Raw genomic sequence first — 22,938 nt, forward strand, 5'->3', positions numbered from 1 at the left:
GTAGTACCATTTGGGAGCAGCTTAGTGTTAACAATTTTTATTTATAATGTATATGATAAAACGAGCAGGATAGTTGACTATACAAGCGCTAGGGAATTTTTTGGTTTGGTGATTCTGCCAATCCGCGTGTTTTCCGAGAAGTCGGGAATTCCCGACTTGTCGTAAAAAAAACTGCACATTTTGAATAGGTCAGAACCCCTTTCAACTGAAATCTGTTGGAAAGCTGCCATCTTTCCGACAAGACGGCAGCTTCTGACAGCTATTGAATACACCCCAGTGACTCAGATACATTTCAGCAAAAAAAAGATGCTAACAGAGTCTCAGGAGAGCTAGTGTGCTGAGAGGGGCTGTTTGGCGTGACTGCAGCAATCGAGAAGTCGGGAATTCCCGACTTGTCGTAAAAAAACTGCACATTTTGAATAGGTCAGAACCCCTTTTAACCGAAATCTGTCGGAAAGCTGCCATCTTTCCGACAAGACGGTAGCTTCTGACAGCTATTGAATACTCCCCAGTGACTCAGATACATTTCAGCAAAAAAAAGATGCTTACAGAGTCTCAGGAGAGCTAGTGTGCCGAGAGGGGCTGTTTGGCGTGACTGCAGCAATGATGTATGAGGACACATCTGTATTTTTTTTAAAATTATTATTATTAATGTGGTTTTGTAGTGCATGTTATATGTATTTAATAAATGTGATTGACAGTGTTTCTTTTATATTTTGTTGTTTTATTACTCTTTGGGGCTTTCAGTTTCCCTCACTTTTTATAAGAAGCAGCAGTCATCAATTTAGAGAATACTTCTTTATGTTTTTGGCTTTTATAGTATGTTAACGCTAGACTTATATTGTAATCTGGGACAATAGCCACCAACTGAACATGATGAAGCAGTGTACTGCTGCACAGAATCATGTAGACATGGGAATAAGATCTATGGAGATGGGAGAAAATGTAAAATTAGCTCCATAGAGTATTTAGTGCTCCAAGAAGCATATTAATTTCTCTTACGTCCTAGAGGATGCTGGGGACTCTGTAAGGACCATGGGGTATAGACGGGCTCCGCAGGAGATAGGGCACCTAAAAAGAACTTTGACTATGGGTGTGCACTGGCTCCTCCCTCTATGCCCCTCCTCCAGACCTCAGTTAGATCTTGTGCCCAGAGGAGAAAGGGTACAATGCAGAGAGCTCTCCAGAGTTTTCTGTTTTAAAGAATTTTGTTAGGTTTTTTATTTTCAGGGAGTCCTGTTGGCAACAGGCTCCCTGCATCGTGGGACTGAGGAGAGAGAAACAGAGCTGGCTTGTCAAGTTGGGCACTGTTTCTAAGGCTACTGGACACCATTAGCTTCAGAGGGAGTCGGAACACAGGTCTCACCTGGGGTTCGTCCCGGAGCCGCGCCGCCGTCCTCCTCACAGATGCCGAAGATAGAAGCCAGGTGAGTATGAGAAGGCAAGAAGACATCAGGTGGCAGAAGACATCAGATCTTCATGAGGTAAGCGCGCAGCGGTAATCTGCGCGCCATTGCTCCCAGTACACACACACAAGCAGGCACTGAAGGGTGCAGGGCGCAGGGGGGGGTGCCCTGGGCAGCAATATTCCTCATTTTGTGGCAATATAAGCAGGATTAGGCTGTAGCACAGTAAATCCACAAATCCCCCGCCATTTTTTATATAAGTTTACTGGGACCAAAGCCCGCCGGCGGGTGGGCGGGGCTTGATCCTCAGCACTAACCAGCGCCATTTTCTCCACAGAAACTGCATGAGGAAAAGCTGGCTCCCTGATCTCTCCCCTGCTGAACCTTCACAGGCTGGAAAAAAGAGGAGGGGGGCACTTTGGAGACGCAGTGAGTGGGAATTAAGGCTATATATATATAAAAAGCACTATCTGGTATATATATATTCCAGTGTTTTTAAGCGCTGGTGTGTGCTGGCATACTCTCTCTCTGTCTCTCCTAAGGGCCTGGTTGGCGTTTTGTCCCCTTATAGGTTAATCCCTGTGTGTGTGGAGTGTCGGTACGTGTGTGTCGACATGTCTGAGGCGGAAGGCTTCTCCAAGGAGGCGGTGGAGCAAATGAGTGGTGTGTCCCCGTCGGTTGTGCCGACTCCGGATTGGATGGACATGTGGCATATGTTGAATGCAAGTGTGGCATCTTTACATAAAAGGCTTGATAAGGCTGAATTAGGGGGGACATCAGGGGGTCAATCCTCGGATTGGACCGACTCACAGGGCCCGTCGGGGTCTCAAAAGCGTCCCTTAACACAAGACACTACCACCGACACGGATTCTGACTCCAGTGTCGACTACGACGAAGTAAAATTGCACGCGAGGGTGAATAAAACCATTCAGTGTATGATTGTGGCAATAAGGGATGTGTTACATATTGAGGATGAATCCTTGGTCCCCGACACAAGGGTACACATGTTTAAGGAAAAGAAACAGATTATTAATTTTCCCACATCTCATGAATTAAATGATTTCTTTGGAAAAGCTTGGGAGACTCCGGAAAAGTGACCGCAGATCCCCAAAAGAATTTTATATGGCATACCCCTTCCCTAAGCAGGACAGGGAGATTTGGGAATCATCCCCCACTGTGGACAAGGCTCTGACGCGTTTGTCCAAGAAAGTGGCGCTACCGTCTCCTGACACGGCGGCCCTTAAGGACCCTGCAGATCGCAGGCAAGAAACTACCTTAAAGTGTATTTATTCTCATACGGGGGCTGTGCTAAGACCGACAATTGCGTCGGCATGGGTGTGTAGCGCAATTGCAGCTTGGACAGATGAGCTGACAGATCAATTTGATAATATGGATAAGGATACTATATTCTTAACTCTAGCCCATATAAAAGACGCAGTCTTATTTATGAGGGATGCTCAAAGGGACATTGGATTGCTGGCTTCTAGGGCCAATGCCATGTCTATCTCAGCAAGAAGATCCTTATGGACTCGCCAATGGACGGGTGATGCGGATTCCAAAAAACATATGGAAGTGCTACCCTATAAGGGTGATGTATTGTTTGGGGATGGGCTGACGGACCTGGTTTCCACAGCTACAGCAGGTAAATCAAAATTTTTACCATATATTCCCCAACAGCAAAAGAAAGTAACACCCTATCAGATGCAGTCCTTTCGGTCGCACAAGTCCAAAAGAGGTCGGGGATCCTCTTTCCTCGTCAGAGGTAAGGGCAGAGGCAAAAGAGCACCTGCTTCGGCAGATGCCCAGGAACAAAAGTCCTCCCCGGCTGCTCCAAAACCCACAGCATGACGCTGGGGCTCCCCTGAGGGAGTCCGCACCGGTGGGGGCACGTCTTCGACTTTTCAGTCAGGCCTGGGTCAGATCAGACCTGAATCCCTGGGTGTTGGAAATAGTTTCCCAGGGGTACAAACTGGAATTCGACGAGGTGCCCCCGCGCCGATTTTTTAAATCGGCCCTACCAGCTTCCACATCGGAAAGGGATGTAGTGTTAGCTGCAATTCAAACGCTGTGTATACAGCAAGTGATAATCAAGGTTCCCCTGCACCAGCAGGGAAGAGGTTACTACTCAACCCTATTTGTGGTCCCGAAACCGGACGGTTCGGTCAGACCTATTTTGAATCTGAAATCCCTAAACCTGTACATAAAAAGATTCAAATTCAAAATGGAATCACTCAGAGCGATAATAGCCAACATGGAGGAAGGGGAGTTTATGGTGTCTCTGGACAAAAAGGATGCATACCTTCATGTCCCCATATATGCCCCCCATCAGGAATACCTGAGATTCACTGTACAGGATTGTCATTACCAATTTCAGACGTTGCCGTTTGGACTTTCCACGGCCCCGAGGATTTTCACCAAGATAATGGCGGAAATGATGGTGGTCCTGCGCAAGCATGGAGTCACAATTATCCCATACTTGGACGATCTCCTGATAAAAGCGAGATCAAGGGAGAAATTGCTGAGCAGTGTGGCACTCTCTCTGAGAGTGCTCCAGCAACATGGTTGGATTCTAAATCTACTGAAGTCGCAGTTGATTCCGACAACTCGACTACCGTTCCTAGGTATGATACTGGATACGGAACAAATGAAGGTCTTCCTCCCAATAGAGAAAGCCCAGGACATCCAGAACATGGTCAGAGACCTGCTAAAACCGAAAAGGGTGTCAGTTCACCAATGCACTCGAGTTCTGGGAAAAATGGTGGCGGCCTACGAGGCCATTCCCTTCGGAAGGTTCCATGCAAGGACTTTTCAATGGGACCTTCTGGACAAGTGGTCCGGATCCCATCTGCACTTACATCGGAAAATAACTCTGTCCCCAGGGGCCAGAGTGTCTCTCCTGTGGTGGTTGCAAAGTGCTCACCTGCTGGAGGGTCGCCGGTTCGGAATTCAGGACTGGATCCTGGTTACCACGGTCGCGAGCCTCCGAGGATGGGGAGCGGTCACACAGGGAAAAAATTTTCAGGGACTTTGGTCAGACCAGGAGTCCTGTCTACACATCAATGTGTTGGAACTCAGGGCCATTTACAACGGCCTTCGACAAGCGGAGAGTCTTCTTCGAAACCTACCGGTTCTGATTCAATCAGACAATTTCACAGCAGTGGCTCATGTGAACCGCCAAGGCAGGACAAGAAGCAGAGTCACGATGGCGGAAGCCACCAGGATTCTTCGCTGGGCGGAAAATCATGTAAGCGCTCTGTCGGCTGTCTTCATTCCGGGAGTGGACAACTGGGAAGCAGACTTCCTCAGCAGACACGATCTCCATCCAGGAGAGTGGGGACTTCATCAAGAAGTCTTTACAGACATAACACGTCTTTGGGGAACTCCTCAAATAGACATGATGGCGTCACGCCTCAACAAAAAGCTTCGGAGGTATTGTGCCAGGTCTCGGGACCCTCAGGCAGTGGCAGTAGACGCTCTGATAACACCGTGGGTGTTCAAATCGGTCTACGTGTCTCCTCCTCTTCCTCTCATCACAAAAGTGTTGAGGATCATAAGGCAAAGAAGAGTACAGACGATACTCGTTGTCCCAGACTGGCCTCGAAGGGCCTGGTACTCAGATCTACAAGAAATACTCACAGGAGATCCCTGGCCTCTTCCTCTGAGGGAAGACCTGTTGCAACAGGGGCCCTGTGTATTTCAGGACTTACCGCGGTTACGTTTGACGGCATGGCGGTTGAACGCTGAATCCTAGCGAAAAAGGGGATTCCGGAAGAGGTCATCCCTACTTTAATAAGGGCTAGGAAGGAGGTGACGGTTAAGCATTATCACCGTATCTGGCGAAAGTATGTGTCTTGGTGTGAGACCAAGAATGCACCTACGGAAGATTTTCATCTGGGTCGTTTTCTCCACTTCCTACAGACAGGAGTGGATATGGGCCTGAAATTAGGCTCTGTTAAGGTTCAGATTTCATTAGGCTCTGTTAAGGTTCAGATTTCGTCCCTCTCGATTTTCTTTCAGAAGGAATTGGCTTCTCTTCCAGAAGTCCAGACGTTTGTAAAGGGAGTGCTACACATCCAGCCTCATTTTGTGCCTCCAGTGGCACCGTGGGACCTCAACGTGGTGTTGCAGTTCCTAAAATCACACTGATTTGAACCACTTAACAAGGTTGAGTTGAAATTTCTTACTTGGAAGGTGGTCATGTTGTTGGCCTTGGCATCAGCAAGGCGAGTATCAGAATTGGTGGCTTTGTCACACAAAAGCCCCTACTTGATTTTTCATGTGGATCGAGCTGAATTGAGGACACGTCCGCAATTTTTGCCTAAGGTGGTTTCTTCATTCCATGTGAATCAACCTATTGTGGTGCCTGTGGCTACAAGTGACCTGGAGGATTCCAGATCCCTGGACGTAGTCAGGGCCTTAAAGATTTATGTAGCCAGGATGGCTAGAATTAGGAAAACAGAGGCTCTGTTTGTCCTGTATGCGGCCAATAAGATTGGCGCACCTGCTTCGAAGCAGACTATTGCTCGCTGGATCTGTAATACGATTCAGCAGGCTCACTCTACGGCTGGATTGCCGGTACCAAATTCGGTTAAGGCCCATCCACTAGGAAGGTGGGCTCTTCTTGGGCGGCTGCCCGAGGCGTCTCGGCATTACAACTTTGCCGAGTGGCGACTTGGTCGGGGTCAAACACTTTTGCTAAATTCTACAAGTTTGATACCTTGGCTGATGAGGACCTAGCTTTTGCTCAGTCGGTGCTGCAGAGTCATACGCACTCTCCCGCCCGATTGGATGCTTTGGTATAAACCTCATGGTCCTAACGGAGTCCCCAGCATCCTCTAGGACGTAAGAGAAAATAAGATTTTAAACCTACCGGTAAATCTATTTCTCCTAGTCCGTAGAGGATGCTGGGCGCCCGTCCCAGTGCGGAAACTCTGCAAGACTTGTATATAGTTGTTGCTTACATAAGGGTTATGTTACAGTTGAAATCGGTCTTGGACCGTTACTGTTGTTGTTCATACGGTTAACTGGTTATGTATGATCCAGGTTACATGGTATGATTGGTGTGGGCTGGTATGAATCTTGCCCCTTGGATTTCTAAAGCCTGCCTTGTATTGTCCATCTCCTCTGGGCACAGAATCTAACTGAGGTCTGGAGGAGGGGCATAGAGGGAGGAGCCAGTGCACACCCATAGTCAAAGTTCTTTTTAGGTGCCCTATCTCCTGCGGAGCCCGTCTATACCCCATGGTCCTTACGGAGTCCCCAGCATCCTCTACGGACTAGGATAAATAGATTTACCGGTAGGTTTAAAAATTTTCCCGCTGTGTTTATTATGTGGGTAAAGCTCCAGGTTTAACTCCCAGAGTTATTCACATTTTTGCCCATTTTCCCCATGCAGTAAGCCCGCAGGTAACGCACATCAGCCCATAGATTCCGCTCCTGGGTAAGTAGAAAAAGAAGGAACCAAAAATTCCTTCTGACCGGAGTTAGGATAATATATATCGTCCAACTTCAGTTTGGTGTCTTACCTCTCCTCCAGAATGATGTAGCTCTTTTCCTGGTCCAGTGTGGCGTCAAATAGGAACAGTACCAAAACATGCACCAGGCCAGCTAATCCATTTTGCTTGACAGGTGCCGAGGCTAATTCTGCCATAGGATATATGTGAGACGTCAGGGTAGAACGAATAATAATTTTTAAATGTGTTTCCTGCAGAAATACAAAGTCAGCGTGTACATTTTTAACAGTTCTATGTAAGGGTGGCCTTTTTGAGGTGATTTAAGACCCTTAACATAAAGTGAAAGACATGATGCATTGTCTAGGTGCTAAAAATATTTTAAAGCATGACCACTGTCATCAGGAGTAATCAGTTGTAATGGAGGGGATACCTTTAACCACTTAACTGACGATTTTTCGCTTCAAAACCATTCATAACATTGTTTTTTTTAATTATTTAATATAGTTTAAAAAGTATTTTTTAAGGACTTCCGGTTCCAGCGGCGCATGGTAGCAGCGCTTCTCTCTAGCTCCGATGCCCGCCGCTTCTATACCCGGCAAAACGCCTCTCTAGGCGTCCCCTCCGCAACCACTTACCCCCTCAAGCCTCTCTGGGGTCCCCCTCCCCTGTATAGAGCGGTACTTGGCCAGCAGCATGCCTGGGAAACACCAGAAACCAGGAAAAGACAGTGACAGACATGCCACAACCAAGATGGCTGCCACAGCTGCTCAGATTCCAGGGCTTCCAGACACTGCACCCTCTGTGGAACTACAGGTACAAAACATACTTACCGACTTCTGGGCTGCTCTCTCCGGGAGAGAGCAGCCCGTCGGCTCAGCAGGGGGGGCTGGCAGTCAGGTGACGCGCAAGGGGGGCGGACCGGAGGCGGAACGGGGGCGGGTCGGAGGCGGAACGGGGCGTGGCTTCTGGATCGCGTCATTTAAGCCACGCCCCCCGCTGTGTAATGCCGCGATTACCGGCATTATACAGCAGGGGGAGTGGTTACGATGACGCGATTCAACAAGAATCGCGTCATCGCCTGCCCGGACCGCCCACTTTACTCGTTAAGTGGGCGGCGGGCAGGGGGTGACCCCCGTAAATCGGGAGACTTGCCTGCTCTTCCGGGGGGCCGGGAGGGTCACCCGTTTTTCCGGAGCCTCCCGGCCATTCCGGGAGGGTAGGCAAGTATGGTACAAAAACAACCTCGCAAGGTTCCTGCACTGGATGCAGCACCCATAGCCACATTAGACTCTGCCTTATCCTATGCTGATATTGTGCGGGCTGTTAAAGAGACAGTGCAACCTCTATTGCAGGACCAAGCTCAGTCACAGGCAGCTGCATTACAGCAAGCAGTGCTTGATATTAAAAGTCAATTTCTCTAACGTCCTAGTGGATGCTGGGGACTCCGTAAGGACCATGGGGAATAGACGGGCTCCGCAGGAGATAGGGCACTTTAAGAAAGCTTTGGATTCTGGGTGTGCACTGGCTCCTCCCTCTATGTCCCTCCTCTAGACCTCAGTTAGATCCTGTGCCCAGAGGATGAAGGGCGCACTGCAGGGAGCTCTTTTGAGTTCTTTGCTACAGAAAGCATTTTTGTTTTGGATTTTTACTTTTTTACAGGGAGCACTGCTGGCAACAGGCTCTCTGCATCGAGGGACTGAGGAGAGAGGAGCAGACCTACTTAACTGATAGGATCTGCTGCCTCGGCTACTGAACACCATTAGCTTCAGAGGGGGTGAACACAGGTTCGTCCTGGGCGTCCACCCCCGGAGCCGCGCCGCCGTTCTCCTCACAGAGCCAGAAGAGCAGAAGCAAGAAGACGTCTCAGGCGGCAGAAGCCTTCAGCTTCACAGAGGTAACGCACAGCACTGCAGCTGTGCGTCATTGCTCCACATCACCTCACACACTCCGGTCACTGTATGGGGGCCATTTTTTCATGATTTTGAGCGGGATAGAAGCCCGCCGCCGAGGGGGCGGGGCTTCTCCCTCAGCACTCACCAGCGCCATTTCTCTCTCCACAGAACGCTGAGAGGAAGCTCCCCGGACTCTCCCCCTGCTTACACACGGTGAAGGGGGTTTAAAAAGAGAGGGGGGGGGGGGGCACATAATTGGCGGATACAATATAATACAGGAAAGGATATATAACAAGTATATATATGGGCGCTGTGATGAGTGTGTTTTCCCTAGCAGCTGAATGGATAAGGGGTAGTCAAACCCTTGAGAAAACAAGAAGAAGAAAAAAATATACAGCGCTACTTGACACAGTATAATCTAAAAATATATGTATTTAATATAAAGAATTGTGAATAAAATACTTTTAAACAGTTAAAAATCTACACTCTAAGGTATAGTATGTCTCAATATTGACCTCAGGTGGACTTAAAGATCTGTTAATGCTGACATTAAGTAGACTAGGCACTCATTAATATGATAAAGCCAGCACAAGCACAGTCATAATAATAGACTAGATGTAAATTAGTTCATCCAATTGGATGTGATTACCAAGTCTGTGTGCCGTTTAAAAGGATCCCGTCGGATATAAGTCCGTATGGCAACGGTAATATTGTTGGGGTCCTGGTTCACAGTTCGCTTGGAACTCCGTGTTCCGTTAGGTGGATCCTCCTATAGATGTCGTAGGCAGTAGCAGTGCCGGAAGGGGTCCTGGTTCACGGAGGTAAAGATGGAAGCAAAGGTCCTGACTGCAAGTGATGGCGTAATGGTAGTGCTGGTCAGCATAGGTCCACACAGGTCTTTGTGGTAATCACATCCAATTGGATGAACTAATTTACATCTGGTCCATTATTATGACTGTGCTTGTGCTGGCTTTATCATATTAATGAGTGCCTAGTCTACTTAATGTCAGCATTAACAGATCTTTAAGTCCACCTGAAGTCAATATTGAGACATACTATACCTTAGAGTGTAGATTTTTAACTGTTTAAAAGTATTTTATTCACAATTCTTTATATTAAATACATATATTTTTAGATTATACTGTGTCAAGTAGCGCTGTATATATTTTTTTTTTCTTCTCACAATATAATACAGCGCTGCTGGGGAAAAACATTCTGTGTTGGTCTCCAGGTTGTTGCGCTGGGGTGTGTGCTGGCATACTCTCTCTCTGTCTCTCCAAGGGGCCTTTCAGGGGATACTGTCTTCAGAAAAAGTTTCCCTGGGTGTGTGCAGTGTGTCGGTACGGGTGTGTCGACATGTTTGGTGAGGAAGGCTCGCTAAATGTGGAGGGGGAGTGCTTGAATGTCAGGTCGCCGTCGGCAACGCCGACACCGGACTGGGTGGATATGCTAAATGTCTTGAATGCAAATGTAAATCTTCTGCATAAAAGATTAGACAAGCCTGAAGCTAGGGATCAATCAGGTAGCCAGCCCGTGCCTGTCCCTGGGGAGCCAGGACCTTCAGAGTCTCAAAAGCGCCCCATATCCCAGGTCGCTGACACAGATACCGACACAGATACTGACTCTAGTGTCGACTATGAGGATGCAAAATTACAGCCGAAGGTGGCAAAAGGTATTAGGTACATGATTATTGCAATAAAGGAGGTTTTGCATATCACGGAAGAACCCCCTGTCCCTGACACAAGGGTTCACATGTATAAAGGGAAAAGGCCTGAGGTCACGTTTCCGTCCTAATTTGAGCTAAGCGAATTATGCGAAAAGGCTTGGGAATCTCCAGATCGGAGACTACAGGTTCCCAAAAGGATTCTCATGGCGTATCCCTTTCCACAGAAGGATCGGATACGATGGGAATCTGCGCCTAAAGTAGACAAGGCGCTGACACGCTTATCCAAGAAGGTGGCACTGCCTTCTCCGGATACAGCTTCCCTCAAGGATCCTGCTGATCGCAAGCAGGAAATCACCCTGAAGCACATTTACACACATTCAGGAACTATAGTTAGGCCGGCCATGGCGTCGGCCTGGGTTTGTAGTGCTGTCGTGGCATGGGCAGACTCCTTATCTACGGAGATTGACACCTTAGATAGGGATACCATCCAAATGACCATGGAGCATATCAGAGATGCTGCCTTGTATATGAGGGATGCTCAGAGAGACATTTGTTTACTAAGCTCTAGAATAAACGCTATGTCTATTTCTGCTAGGCGGCTCTTGTGGACCCGACAGTGGACGGGAGACGCCGACTCGAAGCGGCATATGGAGTCATTGCCGTACAAGGGGGAGGAATTGTTTGGAGAACGCCTCTCGGACCTAATCTCTACTGCTACAGCCGGTAAATCGAATTTTTTACCTTATGTTCCCCCGCAGCATTCTAAGAAGGTACCGCATTATCAAATGCAGTCCTTTCGTTCCAATAAAAACAAGAAGGTACAAGGATCGTCCTTCGTTGCCAGAGGTAAAGGTAAGGGAAAACGGCTGCACTCAGCTAGTTCCCAGGAGCAGAAGTCCTCCCCTGCTTCCGCAAAGTCCACAGCATGACGCTGGGGTTTTCCGGGGGGAGTCGGATCAAGTGGGGGCACGTCTTCGTCTTTTCAGCCACGTCTGGGTTCAATCACAGGTGGATCCCTGGGCAATAGAGATTGTTTCCCAGGGATACAGACTGGAATTCGAAGACATACCCCCTCGCCGGTTTTTCAAATCGGCTCTGCCAGCTTCCCCGTCAGAGAGGGAGCTAGTGTTAGCGGCAATTCACAAATTGTACATTCAACAGGTGATAATCAAGGTTCCTCATCTCCAGCAAGGAGAGGGTTATTATTCATCCCTGTTTGTGGTACCGAAACCGGACGGTTCGGTCAGACCCATTCTAAATCTAAAATCCCTGAACCTGTACTTGAAGAGGTTCAAGTTCAAGATGGAATCGCTAAGAAAGGTTCATCGCCAGCCTGGAGGGAGGGGATTGGATGGTGTCCCTGGACATAAAGGATGCGTACCTTCATGTTCCGATTTTCCCCCCTCACCAGGCGTTTCTGAGATTTGCAGTACAGGATTGTCACTACGAATTTCAGACGTTGCCGTTTGGTCTTTCCACGGCCCGAGAATTTTCACCAAGGTAATGGCGGAAATGATGGTGCTCTTGCGCAAGCAGGGGGTCACAATTATCCCGTACTTGGACGATCTCCTTATAAAGGCGAGATCTCGGGAGAAGTTGCTGGACAGCGTGTCTCTGTCCGTGAAGACGTTGCAGAGGCACGGTTGGATTCTCAATTTACCGAAATCCCAGCTAGTGCCTGCAACGCGTCTGACCTTTTTGGGCCTGATTCTAGACACAGACCAAAAAAGAGTTTTTCTTCCAGTGGAGAAGGCTCAGGAGCTCATAGCCCTGGTCAGGAACCTTTTAAAGCCAAAAAAGGTTTCTGTGCATCATTGCACAAAAGTTCTGGGGAAGATGGTGGCTTCATACGAGGCCATCCCCTTCGGCAGGTTCCATGCGAGGACCTTCCAATGGGACCTATTGGACAAATGGTCCGGGTCCCATCTACATTTGCAGAAACGGATCACCCTGTCTCCCAGGGCCAGGGTATCTCCTGTGGTGGCTGCACAGTGCTCACCTCCTAGATGGTCGCAGGTTCGGCATTCAGGACTGAATCCTGGTGACCACGGACGCGAGCCTCTGAGGTTGGGGAGCTGTCGCACTGGGAAGAAATTTCCAAGGTCTCTGGTCAAGCGTAGAGACTTGTCTCCACATCAATGTCCTGGAGTTAAGGGCCATTTACAACGCCCTACGCCAGGCGGAGGAATGGCTTCAGAACAAACCGGTTCTGATTCAGTCGGACAATGTCACGGCAGTGGCTCCTGTAAACCGCCAGGGCGGCACAAGGAGCAGAGTGGCCATGGCAGAGGCGTCCAGGATTCTGCGCTGGGCAGAAGGCCATGTAAGCGCGCTATCAGCAGTGTTCATCCCGGGGGTGGACAACTGGGAGGCGGACTTCCTCAGCAGGCACGACCTGCATCCGGGAGAGTGGGGACTTCATCAAGAAGTCTTCACACAGATCGTGGATCGGTGGGAACTGCCTCAAATAGACATGATGGCGTCCCGTCTCAACAAAAAGCTAAAGAGGTATTGCGCCAGGTCAAGAGACCCTCAGGCGGTAGCGGTAGACGCTCAGGTGACACCATCGGTGTTCAGATCGGTCTATGTGTTTCCTCCTCTGTCTCTCATACCCAAGGTGTTGAGATTAATAAGACTAAGAAGGGTCAGAGCAATTCTCATTGTTCCAGATTGGCCAAGGAGGACTTGGTATCCGGATCTGCAAGAGTTGCTCACAGAAGATCCGTGGCCTCTTCCTCTAAGGCAGGACCTGCTGCAGCAGGGGCCCTGTCTGTTCCAAGACTTACCGCTGCTGCGTTTGACGGCATGGCGGTTGAACGCCGGATCCTAGCGGAAAAAGGGATTCCGGAGGAGGTCATTCCTACACTGATCAAGGCTAGGAAGGATGTGACATCGAAACATTATCACCGTATATGGCGGAAATATGTTTCTTGGTGTGAGGCCAGAGCTGCTCCTACGGAGGAGTTCCATTTGGGCCGTTTGCTTCACTTCCTTCAAACGGGAGTGAATTTGGGCCTAAAATTAGGGTCCATAAAGGTCCAAATTTCGGCCTTATCCATTTTCTTTCAAAGAGAATTGGCTTCTCTTCCTGAAGTACAGACTTTTGTGAAGGGCATGCTGCATATTCAGCCTCCCTTTGTGCCTCCGGTGGCGCCTTGGGATCTTAACGTGGTATTAAGTTTCCTCAAGTCACCTTGGTTTGAACCACTCAAAACAGTGGAGTTGAAATACCTCACTTGGAAAGTGGTCATGTTGTTGGCCTTAGCTTCTGCAAGGCGTGTTTCGGAATTAGCGGCTTTATCATATAAAAGCCCATACCTGATTTTTCACGTGGATAGGGCAGAGTTGAGGACTCGGCCTCAATTTCTGCCCAAGGTGGTCTCATCTTTTCATATGAACCAACCTATTGTCGTGCCTGTGGCTACACGGGACTTGGAGGATTCTGAGTCCCTGGATGTGGTCAGGGCTTTGAAGATTTATGTGACCAGAACAGCTAGGATCCGGAAGACGGAAGCTCTGTTTGTTCTGTATGCGGCCGACAAGGTTATTGCAGACTATTGCTCGCTGGATCTGTAACACGATTCAGCAGGCGCATTCTACGGCAGGATTGCCATTACCTAAATTGGTTAAGGCCCATTCCACTAGGAAGGTGGGCTCTTCTTGGGTGGCTGCCCGAGGGGTCTCGGCATTACAGCTTTGCCGAGCGGCTACTTGGTCAGGTTCCAACACTTTTGCGAAGTTCTATAAGTTTGATACCCTGGCTGAGGAGGACCTTGTGTTTGCTCAATCGGTGCTGCAGAGTCATCCGCACTCTCCCGCCCGTTTGGGAGCTTTGGTATAATCCCCATGGTCCTTACGGAGTCCCCAGCATCCACTAGGACGTTAGAGAAAATAAGATTTTACTTACCGGCAAATCTATTTCCCGTAGTCCGTAGTGGATGCTGGGCGCCCGTCCCAAATGCGGACTTCTTCTGCAAGACTTGTATATAGTTATTGCTTCAAAAAGGGTTATATTATAGTTGGTCGGTCTTGAACCAAGGCTATGTTAATTGTTCATACTGTTAACTGGGTAGTTTATCACAAGTTATACGGTGTGATTGGTGTGGCTGGTATGAATCTCGCCCTTAGATTACAAAAATCCTTTCCTCGTACTGTTCATATCCTCTGGGCACAGTTTCTCTAATTGAGGTTTAGAGGAGGGACATAGAGGGAGGAGCCAGTGCACACCCAGAATCCAAAGCTTTCTTAAAGTGCCATATCTCCTGCGGAGCCCGTCTGTTCCCCATGGTCCTTACGGAGTCCCCAGCATCCACTACGGACTACGAGAAATAGATTTACCGGTAAGTAAAATCTTATTATAAGCAACTCACTAAGAGGTTGGTACATGTGGAACAAACTGCAGGCTCTAACTTTCAGGATGTTGCTGATTTAAAAGACACTGTGGCGGTTCTTCAGAATTCTGATACACAAGTTTAGGCGAAGCTAGACGATTTAGAGAATCGATCACGCAGATGTAATTTACACCTCATAGGCTTGCCAGAGTCCATTCGCGGTCCTGAGTTGTACAAATTCTTTAGCCACACATTGCCTGAGTTATTGGATGTGCAGGAGGTATGTGCAGACTTGGTCGTGGAACGTGCTCATAGAACCGGCCCATCCAGGCCCTCGGGCTCAGGCTCTAGACCGCGTGCGATCCTGTTCAAATGCCTCAATTTTCTCCATAAGGAAGCACTGTGGTCGGCATCCCGTCGCCTCAGGGATCTCTTGTGGGATGGGAATAAACTACTGCTGTTCCAGGACTACTCCCCGGAATTAACACGACTGCGGAAAGCTTTTACACCTATCTGCTCATCACTGGTGTCGGCTGGTCGTAAATTTGCGTTGTTGTACCCTGCACGTTTAAGAATCTTTGATGGAAACTCCTTTAAAGACTTTTCCACGCCTGCAGATGCTGAACGATTTCTGTCGGAAGGGAATGACAGGATGGAAGAAGACGGGAACTAATATATTTATTCAGTTATCGTGTCCTGAATTCCTGTAAACTGGGCGTTTGAACTGTGCACCTATACTCCTGCTCTGATGATGGCCTTATGGACCGAAACTTTTCTTTCCTTGAGGCGCGTGGTCCTGAGGGTGATGTTCCGGCTTATGTGAAATGTTTTTCTTTGAGGACTTCTCTCAACCTCCCCCCTGTGGGTACCCTGCCTGCAACTCATACTAGTCTGTGGGGAGACTGATGGTTCTTATACACTGTCTCCACCTCCCTCCCCCCCTCTTCACCCCCCTGTTGCAGGCTTGAGGTTATCTCTATGTACCTAATGTTTAGTTCTCTAGTTCGTAAATTGGTTGCGGTGAAAGTTTATACACCTCTTCCAAGATAGGCGGTTGAGGCTAGGAGCCCTAGTACTCCCTGCTTTTTCGACCTACACTGTTCACACTGTGAAGTCATTATAGGATATCTATAATAGAGACACATGTTTGGTGTTTGTTATTGTGCTTTTTGTTTTTATTGTTGTCTTGTGTCTCCCCGCCCTCCCCTCCTTTTGTGTTCTTGTTGTTTGCTGTTGGGTTACTGTTCCCATTGGTTGGACGCCTATGCTGCTGTTTACTTTTCCTCTGAAGGTTTGATGGCAGGTCCTCACCCCTTTGGAAGGAAACACATAACAGTTAATATGTAGCTTAATGTCTTTGTTTAAAGTAGCTACGTGGAATGTCGGGGGTATCCACTCCCCTATTAAGAGGAAGAAAATACTCTTGTATCTTAATAAACTGCGTTTAGATTTGGTTTTCTTGCAGGAGACTCACCTCCTTTCCCCAGGAAGCTCAGAAGTTAGGCACGCTCGGCTGGCGTGTTGTGGCTGATGCTCCTTACTCATCTAAGGCTAGAGGAGTACTGATTCTGGCCAAACGCTCCTTGGGACTGGAGGTGGTCTCTTCTGTGGTTGACCTGGACGGCAGGTATCTTATTTTAGAAGTGACCATTTGGGATGCTCGATATGTGCTATGTATGGTTTATGCTCCAAATAAGTATTCAAAAGTCTTTTGCCGCTCTTTGCTTAATGCCTTATACCCTTACTCCACATCACCCTTGATTATAGGGGGTGATTTTAATGTTATTGCTTCTAAGTTTATGGATGTTCACTCCTCTTCCTCTGCTCGTAATCCCCCTAAATTTGGTATACCCTATATGGAGCAACAGCTTCAGGTATCAGATATATGGAGATTTCTACACCTCACGGATAAGGAGTACACCTGCCTCTCTGCTGCCCATCATTCCCTTTCCAGGATCGATTACTTGATGGTCTCTGATTCCCTGGTTCTACAAACCCTTGATTATACTATTGAACCAATAGCGTTGTAGGACCACTCTGTTGTTTGTGCTTCCATGTCCACTATGGTAGATGTAGGTTCTTTTAAGCGCTGGCGTTTTCCCACAGACTTCTCCTCCTCTATAGAATTTCGTAAAGACCTGGAGTCATTCTGGGATGATTGTTGTACTATTAATGCCCAGATGGCGCAGGACGATCCTTTGGTTTTCTGGCAGGCCTCTAAGGCGGTCCTTAGGGGACGTCTCATTGAATGTTTCCCGCAGGAAAAATAAGTTAGCTACTAACTATAAGAGCTCACAGCGGCAGCTGACTGAGGCCTATCAGAGATTCAAACAAAACCCCTCTCCCGCCCAAAAAAATATCGATATTTGGATGCTAAAGTGGCTTTTAATGCGGTTCTACAGGCATTGGGAGACAAACACACCTTCCATAAGAATCATAGATTCTATCGTTTTGGCAACAAGACAGGTAAATTATTATCACACTTATTGAAAGGGTCTACGTCCAATTCTCTCATTCATCCACTTAAAAAATTAGATGGCTCTCTGGCTTCTAAATCTAAGGACATAGCAAAGGTCCTGTCTGATTTTTACACTACTGTGTATGAAACTTCTTCTGTCAATGAGACTGCTAAACAATCATTCTGGGATTCTATTTCTCCCCCCCAGCTAGATTCATGCCTAACAGAACGTCTTTGCTCACCCATCACTGCGTCTGAGGTTGAGAAGGCTATTAAACACTTGAAACCCCTAAAATCTCCAGGGCCGGACGGCTTCTCTGGGGAATACTATCAATTACTCTCTGCTAAATTGATCCCCCCCCCCCCTTACTTCCCTATTTAATATCATCCTGTTATCTCACAAAATACCTCCATATTTTAATGATGCCTTTATACGTCTCTTGCCTAAACCAGGCAAGGATTTACAACTCCCTGGTTCCTATAGACCGATTTCGCTCTTAAATGTAGACTATAAATTGTTTACAAAGATTCTCGCTGACAGACTGAAACCCCTCCTCCCTTCTGTAGTTCACCCTGACCAGACGGGATTTATCTCTGGGAGACACTCTACTAGCAATATTCGTAAGATACTGGTTGCGGCGCACTGGCTGTGCCACACGGCAATATGGACCCACATTTACTTTTCTCGCTGGATGCCGAAAAGACCTTTGATCTGGTGAGTTGGGATCATTTATATACCACTCTAGCGAGGTTTGGGTTCCCGTAGGGCCTAGCCAGTCTGCTGCGAGCTCTATACTCCAATTCCAGTTCCCGTACATTATGTAATGGATTTCTGTCGGATCCTGTGCAGTTGGGAAGGGGCACTAGACAAGGCTGCCCATTATCGCCCTTATTATTAAGCGCTCGCTGTAGAACTATTGACTCTGGCGCTGCGGGGGCTTTCTTCATTCTCAGGTATTTCGATTTTTCACAAGAACTTAAAATAAGCTTATTTGCAGATGTGATATGCTGCTTTTTATTTCTCGCCCTGAAGTTTCCATCCCAGCTATAATGGAAAAAATTCGAGAATTCGGTCTCTTTGCTGGATATAGGGTGAATTCTTTAAAATGGGAATTGCTCCCCCTCACCCAGACAGCATTTAATATGTCCTCTCTCCCTCTCCTCTCCCAATTCACCGTTAATAAAACCAAGTTGAAGTACCTCGGGATTTATGTACCACCCAGTTTATCTGATCTGTATAAGGTGAACTATACACCCATATTAAAGGCTATTTCTCTCCAGCTCCAATCTTGGTCAGCGCTTCCTTTGTCTTTGCTAGGCCGCGCGGCGGTCCTCAAGAGTATTATATTCCCAAAAATTTCTTACTCACTCCAGTTATTGCCCCTGAAAATCTCCAGAGTGGATGCTGTCGTTTATGACAAAATATTCACAAAATTTTTGTGGGCAAATAAAAAACCAAGAATTGCATTGGCTAAACTTAAATTGCGGAGGGAGGAGGGGGGTCTTGCGATTCCGGATCTGCTTACTTTTTCTAGGGTAGTGGCTTTCAGATATATCAATGATTGGCTTTTGCCAAAAATTACATACACAAATTATCATATAGAACAGGCTTTAGTGTTCCCCTATGACTTAAAGGCCTTGTTACATACCCCTACCATCCTGTTGCCTTCACAAGCGAAGAAAAATTTGTTGTTTTGGGACGCTTATCTTGCTTGGAAAGCAATAAATAAAGCAATGCACAGAAATTTTGGCCGTTCTGATTTTATTCCTCTCTGTGGGAATCCTTGTTTTACCCCTACCTTGGAAAATGCAAAATTTGAACTGTGGCGAACTAAGGGAATCAGTAGTATCAGGGATGTTTTTGATCCGGGAGGCTTGGTGTATTCTTTTTCTGGGCTAGTGGAGAGGTATGGTGTTCTTCGATCTGAGTTTTTCATGTATCTCCAGGTTAGGCATTATGTGCAATCTCTACCTGACGCCTTGCTCCACCCCGGTGGTTCTGACCCCCTCACCTCCTTATTCACTCGAACTGCTAAGTTACCCTATAAAACTAAATGGTTATATTGGGACCTTCTTCATATGGTTGTAGATAAGTTATGGAGCCAGCTGTTCGAAAAGTGTAAGGTAGACCTTTCTATGCAAGGGTCCTTAACTGAATTTTTTCGCCCCCTACCCAGTATTTTTAAAGCTCTACACTCCTCAAACCTTCAGGAGGTCCATGCCGGCACACGGCAGTGTTACAATGTAGCGCCTATGCGCTTCATTGTAACCAATGGTGGGAACTTTCAGGTCAGCGGTGAGGTCACTTTCGGTCAACCGCTGACCTGAAAGTTCCCACCATTGGTTACAATGGAGCGCATAGGCGCTACATTGTAACACTGCCGTGTGCCGCCTGTCAGACAGTACAGGAGCACACAGCCGATCAGGAGGGTGCCACAACGTAGCGCTCCCTGATTGGCTGAAGAAACCCACTTAGACATCAGTCAGAGTGGGTTTCTGGCATTCGGGGAAAGGGGGCCCATGTGAAAACATGGGTCCCCTTTCAGTTCGTGGTCGGGTATCCGTTTTTTTATTTTTTCAAGTACGTGGATTACAAAAGGATTTACAGAGGAGCCGAAAACACTGGATTATGTGAGTATAATTTTTTCTACAGGTACACAATGGATTCTACTGGAGAAGAGGACCGACCCTCGTGTGAACATAAGGTAAGTATGTGTATATGGAGGTGTGGATGGATGTATTAAAGTTATACTTTCAAGGTGTGTGTGTTGTCTTTATTGGGGTATTTTTTTTAGTAGTAGTACTACAGGTACCAGCGGGCCCGTTTTTCCGCCGCATGCTGGTACTTGTGGTTCTCCAAGTACCAGCTTGCGGGGGAGGCTTGCTGGGCCTTGTAGTACTGCTACTAAAAACAATATCAATCACTTTTCACAAAGGCTATCAGCCCCCCATCCGCAGCCTATTGGATGGGGGGGACAGCATCGGGCTTCACCCCTGGCCCTTGGGTGGCTGGGGGGGGGGACCCCTTGATTGAAGGGGTCCCCACTCCCCCAGGGTACCCCGGCCAGGGGTGACTAGTTGGATATTTGATGCCACGGCCGCAAGGCACTGTATAAAAGTGACCCCCGGCTGTGGCATTATCTGTCCAGCTAGTGGAGCCCGGTGCTGGTTTCAAAAATACGGGGGACCCCTACACTTTTTGTTCCCCGTATTTTTGGAACCAGGACCAGGCGCAGAGCCCGATGCTGGTTGCTTAAATATGGGGGAACCCCTGTCCATTTTTTTCCCATATTTCTGCAACCAGGATCGGCTCAAAGAGCCCGAGGCTGGTTTGCCTTAGGAGGGGGGACCCCACGCAATTTTTTTTTTACATTTAAACTTTATTTTTTTGTTAAACAAAGTGCACAATGAAGCCCAGCACGGATCTCTCAGATCCGGCCGAGATTCATTGTATTAAAGTCGGCAGTGTTTTACAAGTCACTCACGTAAAACACTGCCAAAAAAAACGAATGACATCGACATCGGAAAACCCGAAAATGCAGAATACGGCAGCTTAGTAAATTAGTCGTAATCAATTCAAAAAGTTGCATATTTACACTTTCGATGTTATTCGTGATTGAACTTTGACCTCAAACGGGAAAACACGAATCTTAGTAAATTTACCCCTGTATCTCTTCAATGTATGTGTTTATTATTGAAAAATTTGAATAAAAACATTTTTTTTTAAAGTATTTTTTAAAATATTTAAATATTATAATATGCACATCTGTAGAACGGATCTCCTCATCAAAAACTGGTTGACACAGTGGGGCTCGCGGTCACATGTGATCTGACCATGCCAGTTAAGTGGTTAATAGTTAAAGGCCCTTCTTCTTTTCCTGAATGACAACCTTGAGTGGTCCATCTTTCATAATGATTGGTCACTGGTTCCTTCTAAGATTTCCCATTGTTGGTCAGTGGCCTGAATTTTATTTGGTTATGCCTAACCCTCCAGTGATGGATTTAACTAGTCACATCAAATGGGATTTGGTCAGAGGCCGATGTCATATATTGACAATCACAGGGCACCAGAAGTAATGTTGTGAATGGACAACAAGGGATTTGATTTTCAGTCATTAGAAATAACACTTGATAGAGTTTTATCTCTATAAAGAAATATTCTCCAAGCTGTTTTTTCTTTCATGGTGACTTACACAGATTTCCCTCGTCATCTCATGGTTGACTTAGAAGCCACTCAGGCATTTGGTCTCAATCTGTTACAAAGATATAAGATGCCATTGTAGTTCCAAACATTTTCTGGTTTACCTATTTCCTCCTCTAGCATTAATTCTTGCGGTTCTTTGGAAGAACAAACTTAAGGGATACTGGGCATTGTTCTGTCTCCCATTAGAACCCAAGCTCTGCCTTGTCCATTGACTTTGTTTTTCTTCCTAGTGGTGGGATATACAAATGACTTACCTATGATGGAGGAACTTTAACTGTGATAGTGTGCCCTGCTGGCTTAAGAGAAATTATTTAGCAAAAATAAAAATAATGAATTAATGTTTATTAATAATACACATCTCCCCTGTGTTAGGAAATGGTTGACCCTTTGTTGTATGCCTCTCCGAGATGTCTCACAGAAGAAGAAATCATTGTAAGTATTGAGTGTAATTATGACTGTACATTTTAAACAGTCCAGATTACACCATGGATCAGTTGCAGGTGCCTGCAATACAAGCAGTACATCTATGTCTCTATTTATCTGCAATATTAGTAACAGCTTGCCATGTTATCACATCCCCAGCCGCCAACTGAAAATGTCCAGGACAGCGGCGAACACCAGTGGAGCAAAAGAACACATGAGATGCTTGGTGGCCTGCGAGTAAGAATATTTCTTGAGACAAGTAAAATAAATGTGTTAGTCTTAAAATTATCAATAGGACGAAACAATACCATAATTGATACCCATCAATCTGTCAGAAAAACACATACGCAAAATACCTTAGCAGGGGTTAAATCAACAGCATCTGTAACAGACGGTTAGTGTGATGATGAATGTTAGTGTCAACTACATCCAGTGTATATAGACTGATCTCTGATGAAAGGCACAATGTAGTGACTCCACTACCATTTAGAAATATATCCAAATGATTGAGGAAGTGACCACATTCATTCTGGCATAAGGGACTGCTGAGAAGTTTCGATCAAATACAAAGAAAACTTTATTGCTGATTTCAAGAGATAAAAAGTAGGTTAGATTAGCCAGTTGCAATACTAATTTCACACCAAACCGTGTGATTCCTTGGTGGTTAATCTGCTGGAGGTGCAGAGCTCTCTGTGTGGTGTGAAACTAGAAGGAACATCCGAAGTAGTGGAGACTTGTGCTAATTTGGCTTTCCTTTGTTATGGTATCTAATAACAATGTGTGTGGAGGACTACTGAGGAAGAGTGAAGATGCTCAGGATCTTGTATTCAATGGAGTAATGGATACTCCCAGTTCTGCACACTTAGATGCGTGTGGTGGGTGGGGATGGATTGTGGAAGAGTGATGGATAACTGATATGACTAAAGTGGACAAAACTAATTATATCCAAAACTGCAGTACACTACAGTAATGCAGTACAGTATGTCAGCATAATCTATGCCGGCATTCAGAATACAGACACCGGCAGTCCAGCACACATAATTCCCGACAATTTTCTTAAACTGAACTAACCCTACCCTTTGCCCTCCCCCTAACCCTCCCTACC

At 46.8% G+C, this 22,938-nt stretch overlaps 1 protein-coding gene across 5 annotated transcripts in view; it reads left to right on the forward strand.

Moving 5' to 3' along the window:
* Positions 1-22,938, forward strand: part of RAD21L1 (RAD21 cohesin complex component like 1) — a 619,411-nt gene that overhangs the window by 594,079 nt on the left and 2,394 nt on the right. For all 5 annotated transcript variants that reach the window (XM_063959128.1, XM_063959127.1, XM_063959130.1 and 2 more), the window contains 2 exons: positions 21,783-21,842; positions 21,993-22,070. In XM_063959128.1, coding sequence (XP_063815198.1) covers positions 21,783-21,842; positions 21,993-22,070 — 138 coding nt within the window. The remainder of the gene's footprint in view (positions 1-21,782; positions 21,843-21,992; positions 22,071-22,938) is intronic.

Source organism: Pseudophryne corroboree, chromosome 3 (genome assembly GCF_028390025.1).
Source record: "Pseudophryne corroboree isolate aPseCor3 chromosome 3, aPseCor3.hap2, whole genome shotgun sequence".
Taxonomy (NCBI): Eukaryota; Metazoa; Chordata; class Amphibia; order Anura; family Myobatrachidae; genus Pseudophryne; species Pseudophryne corroboree.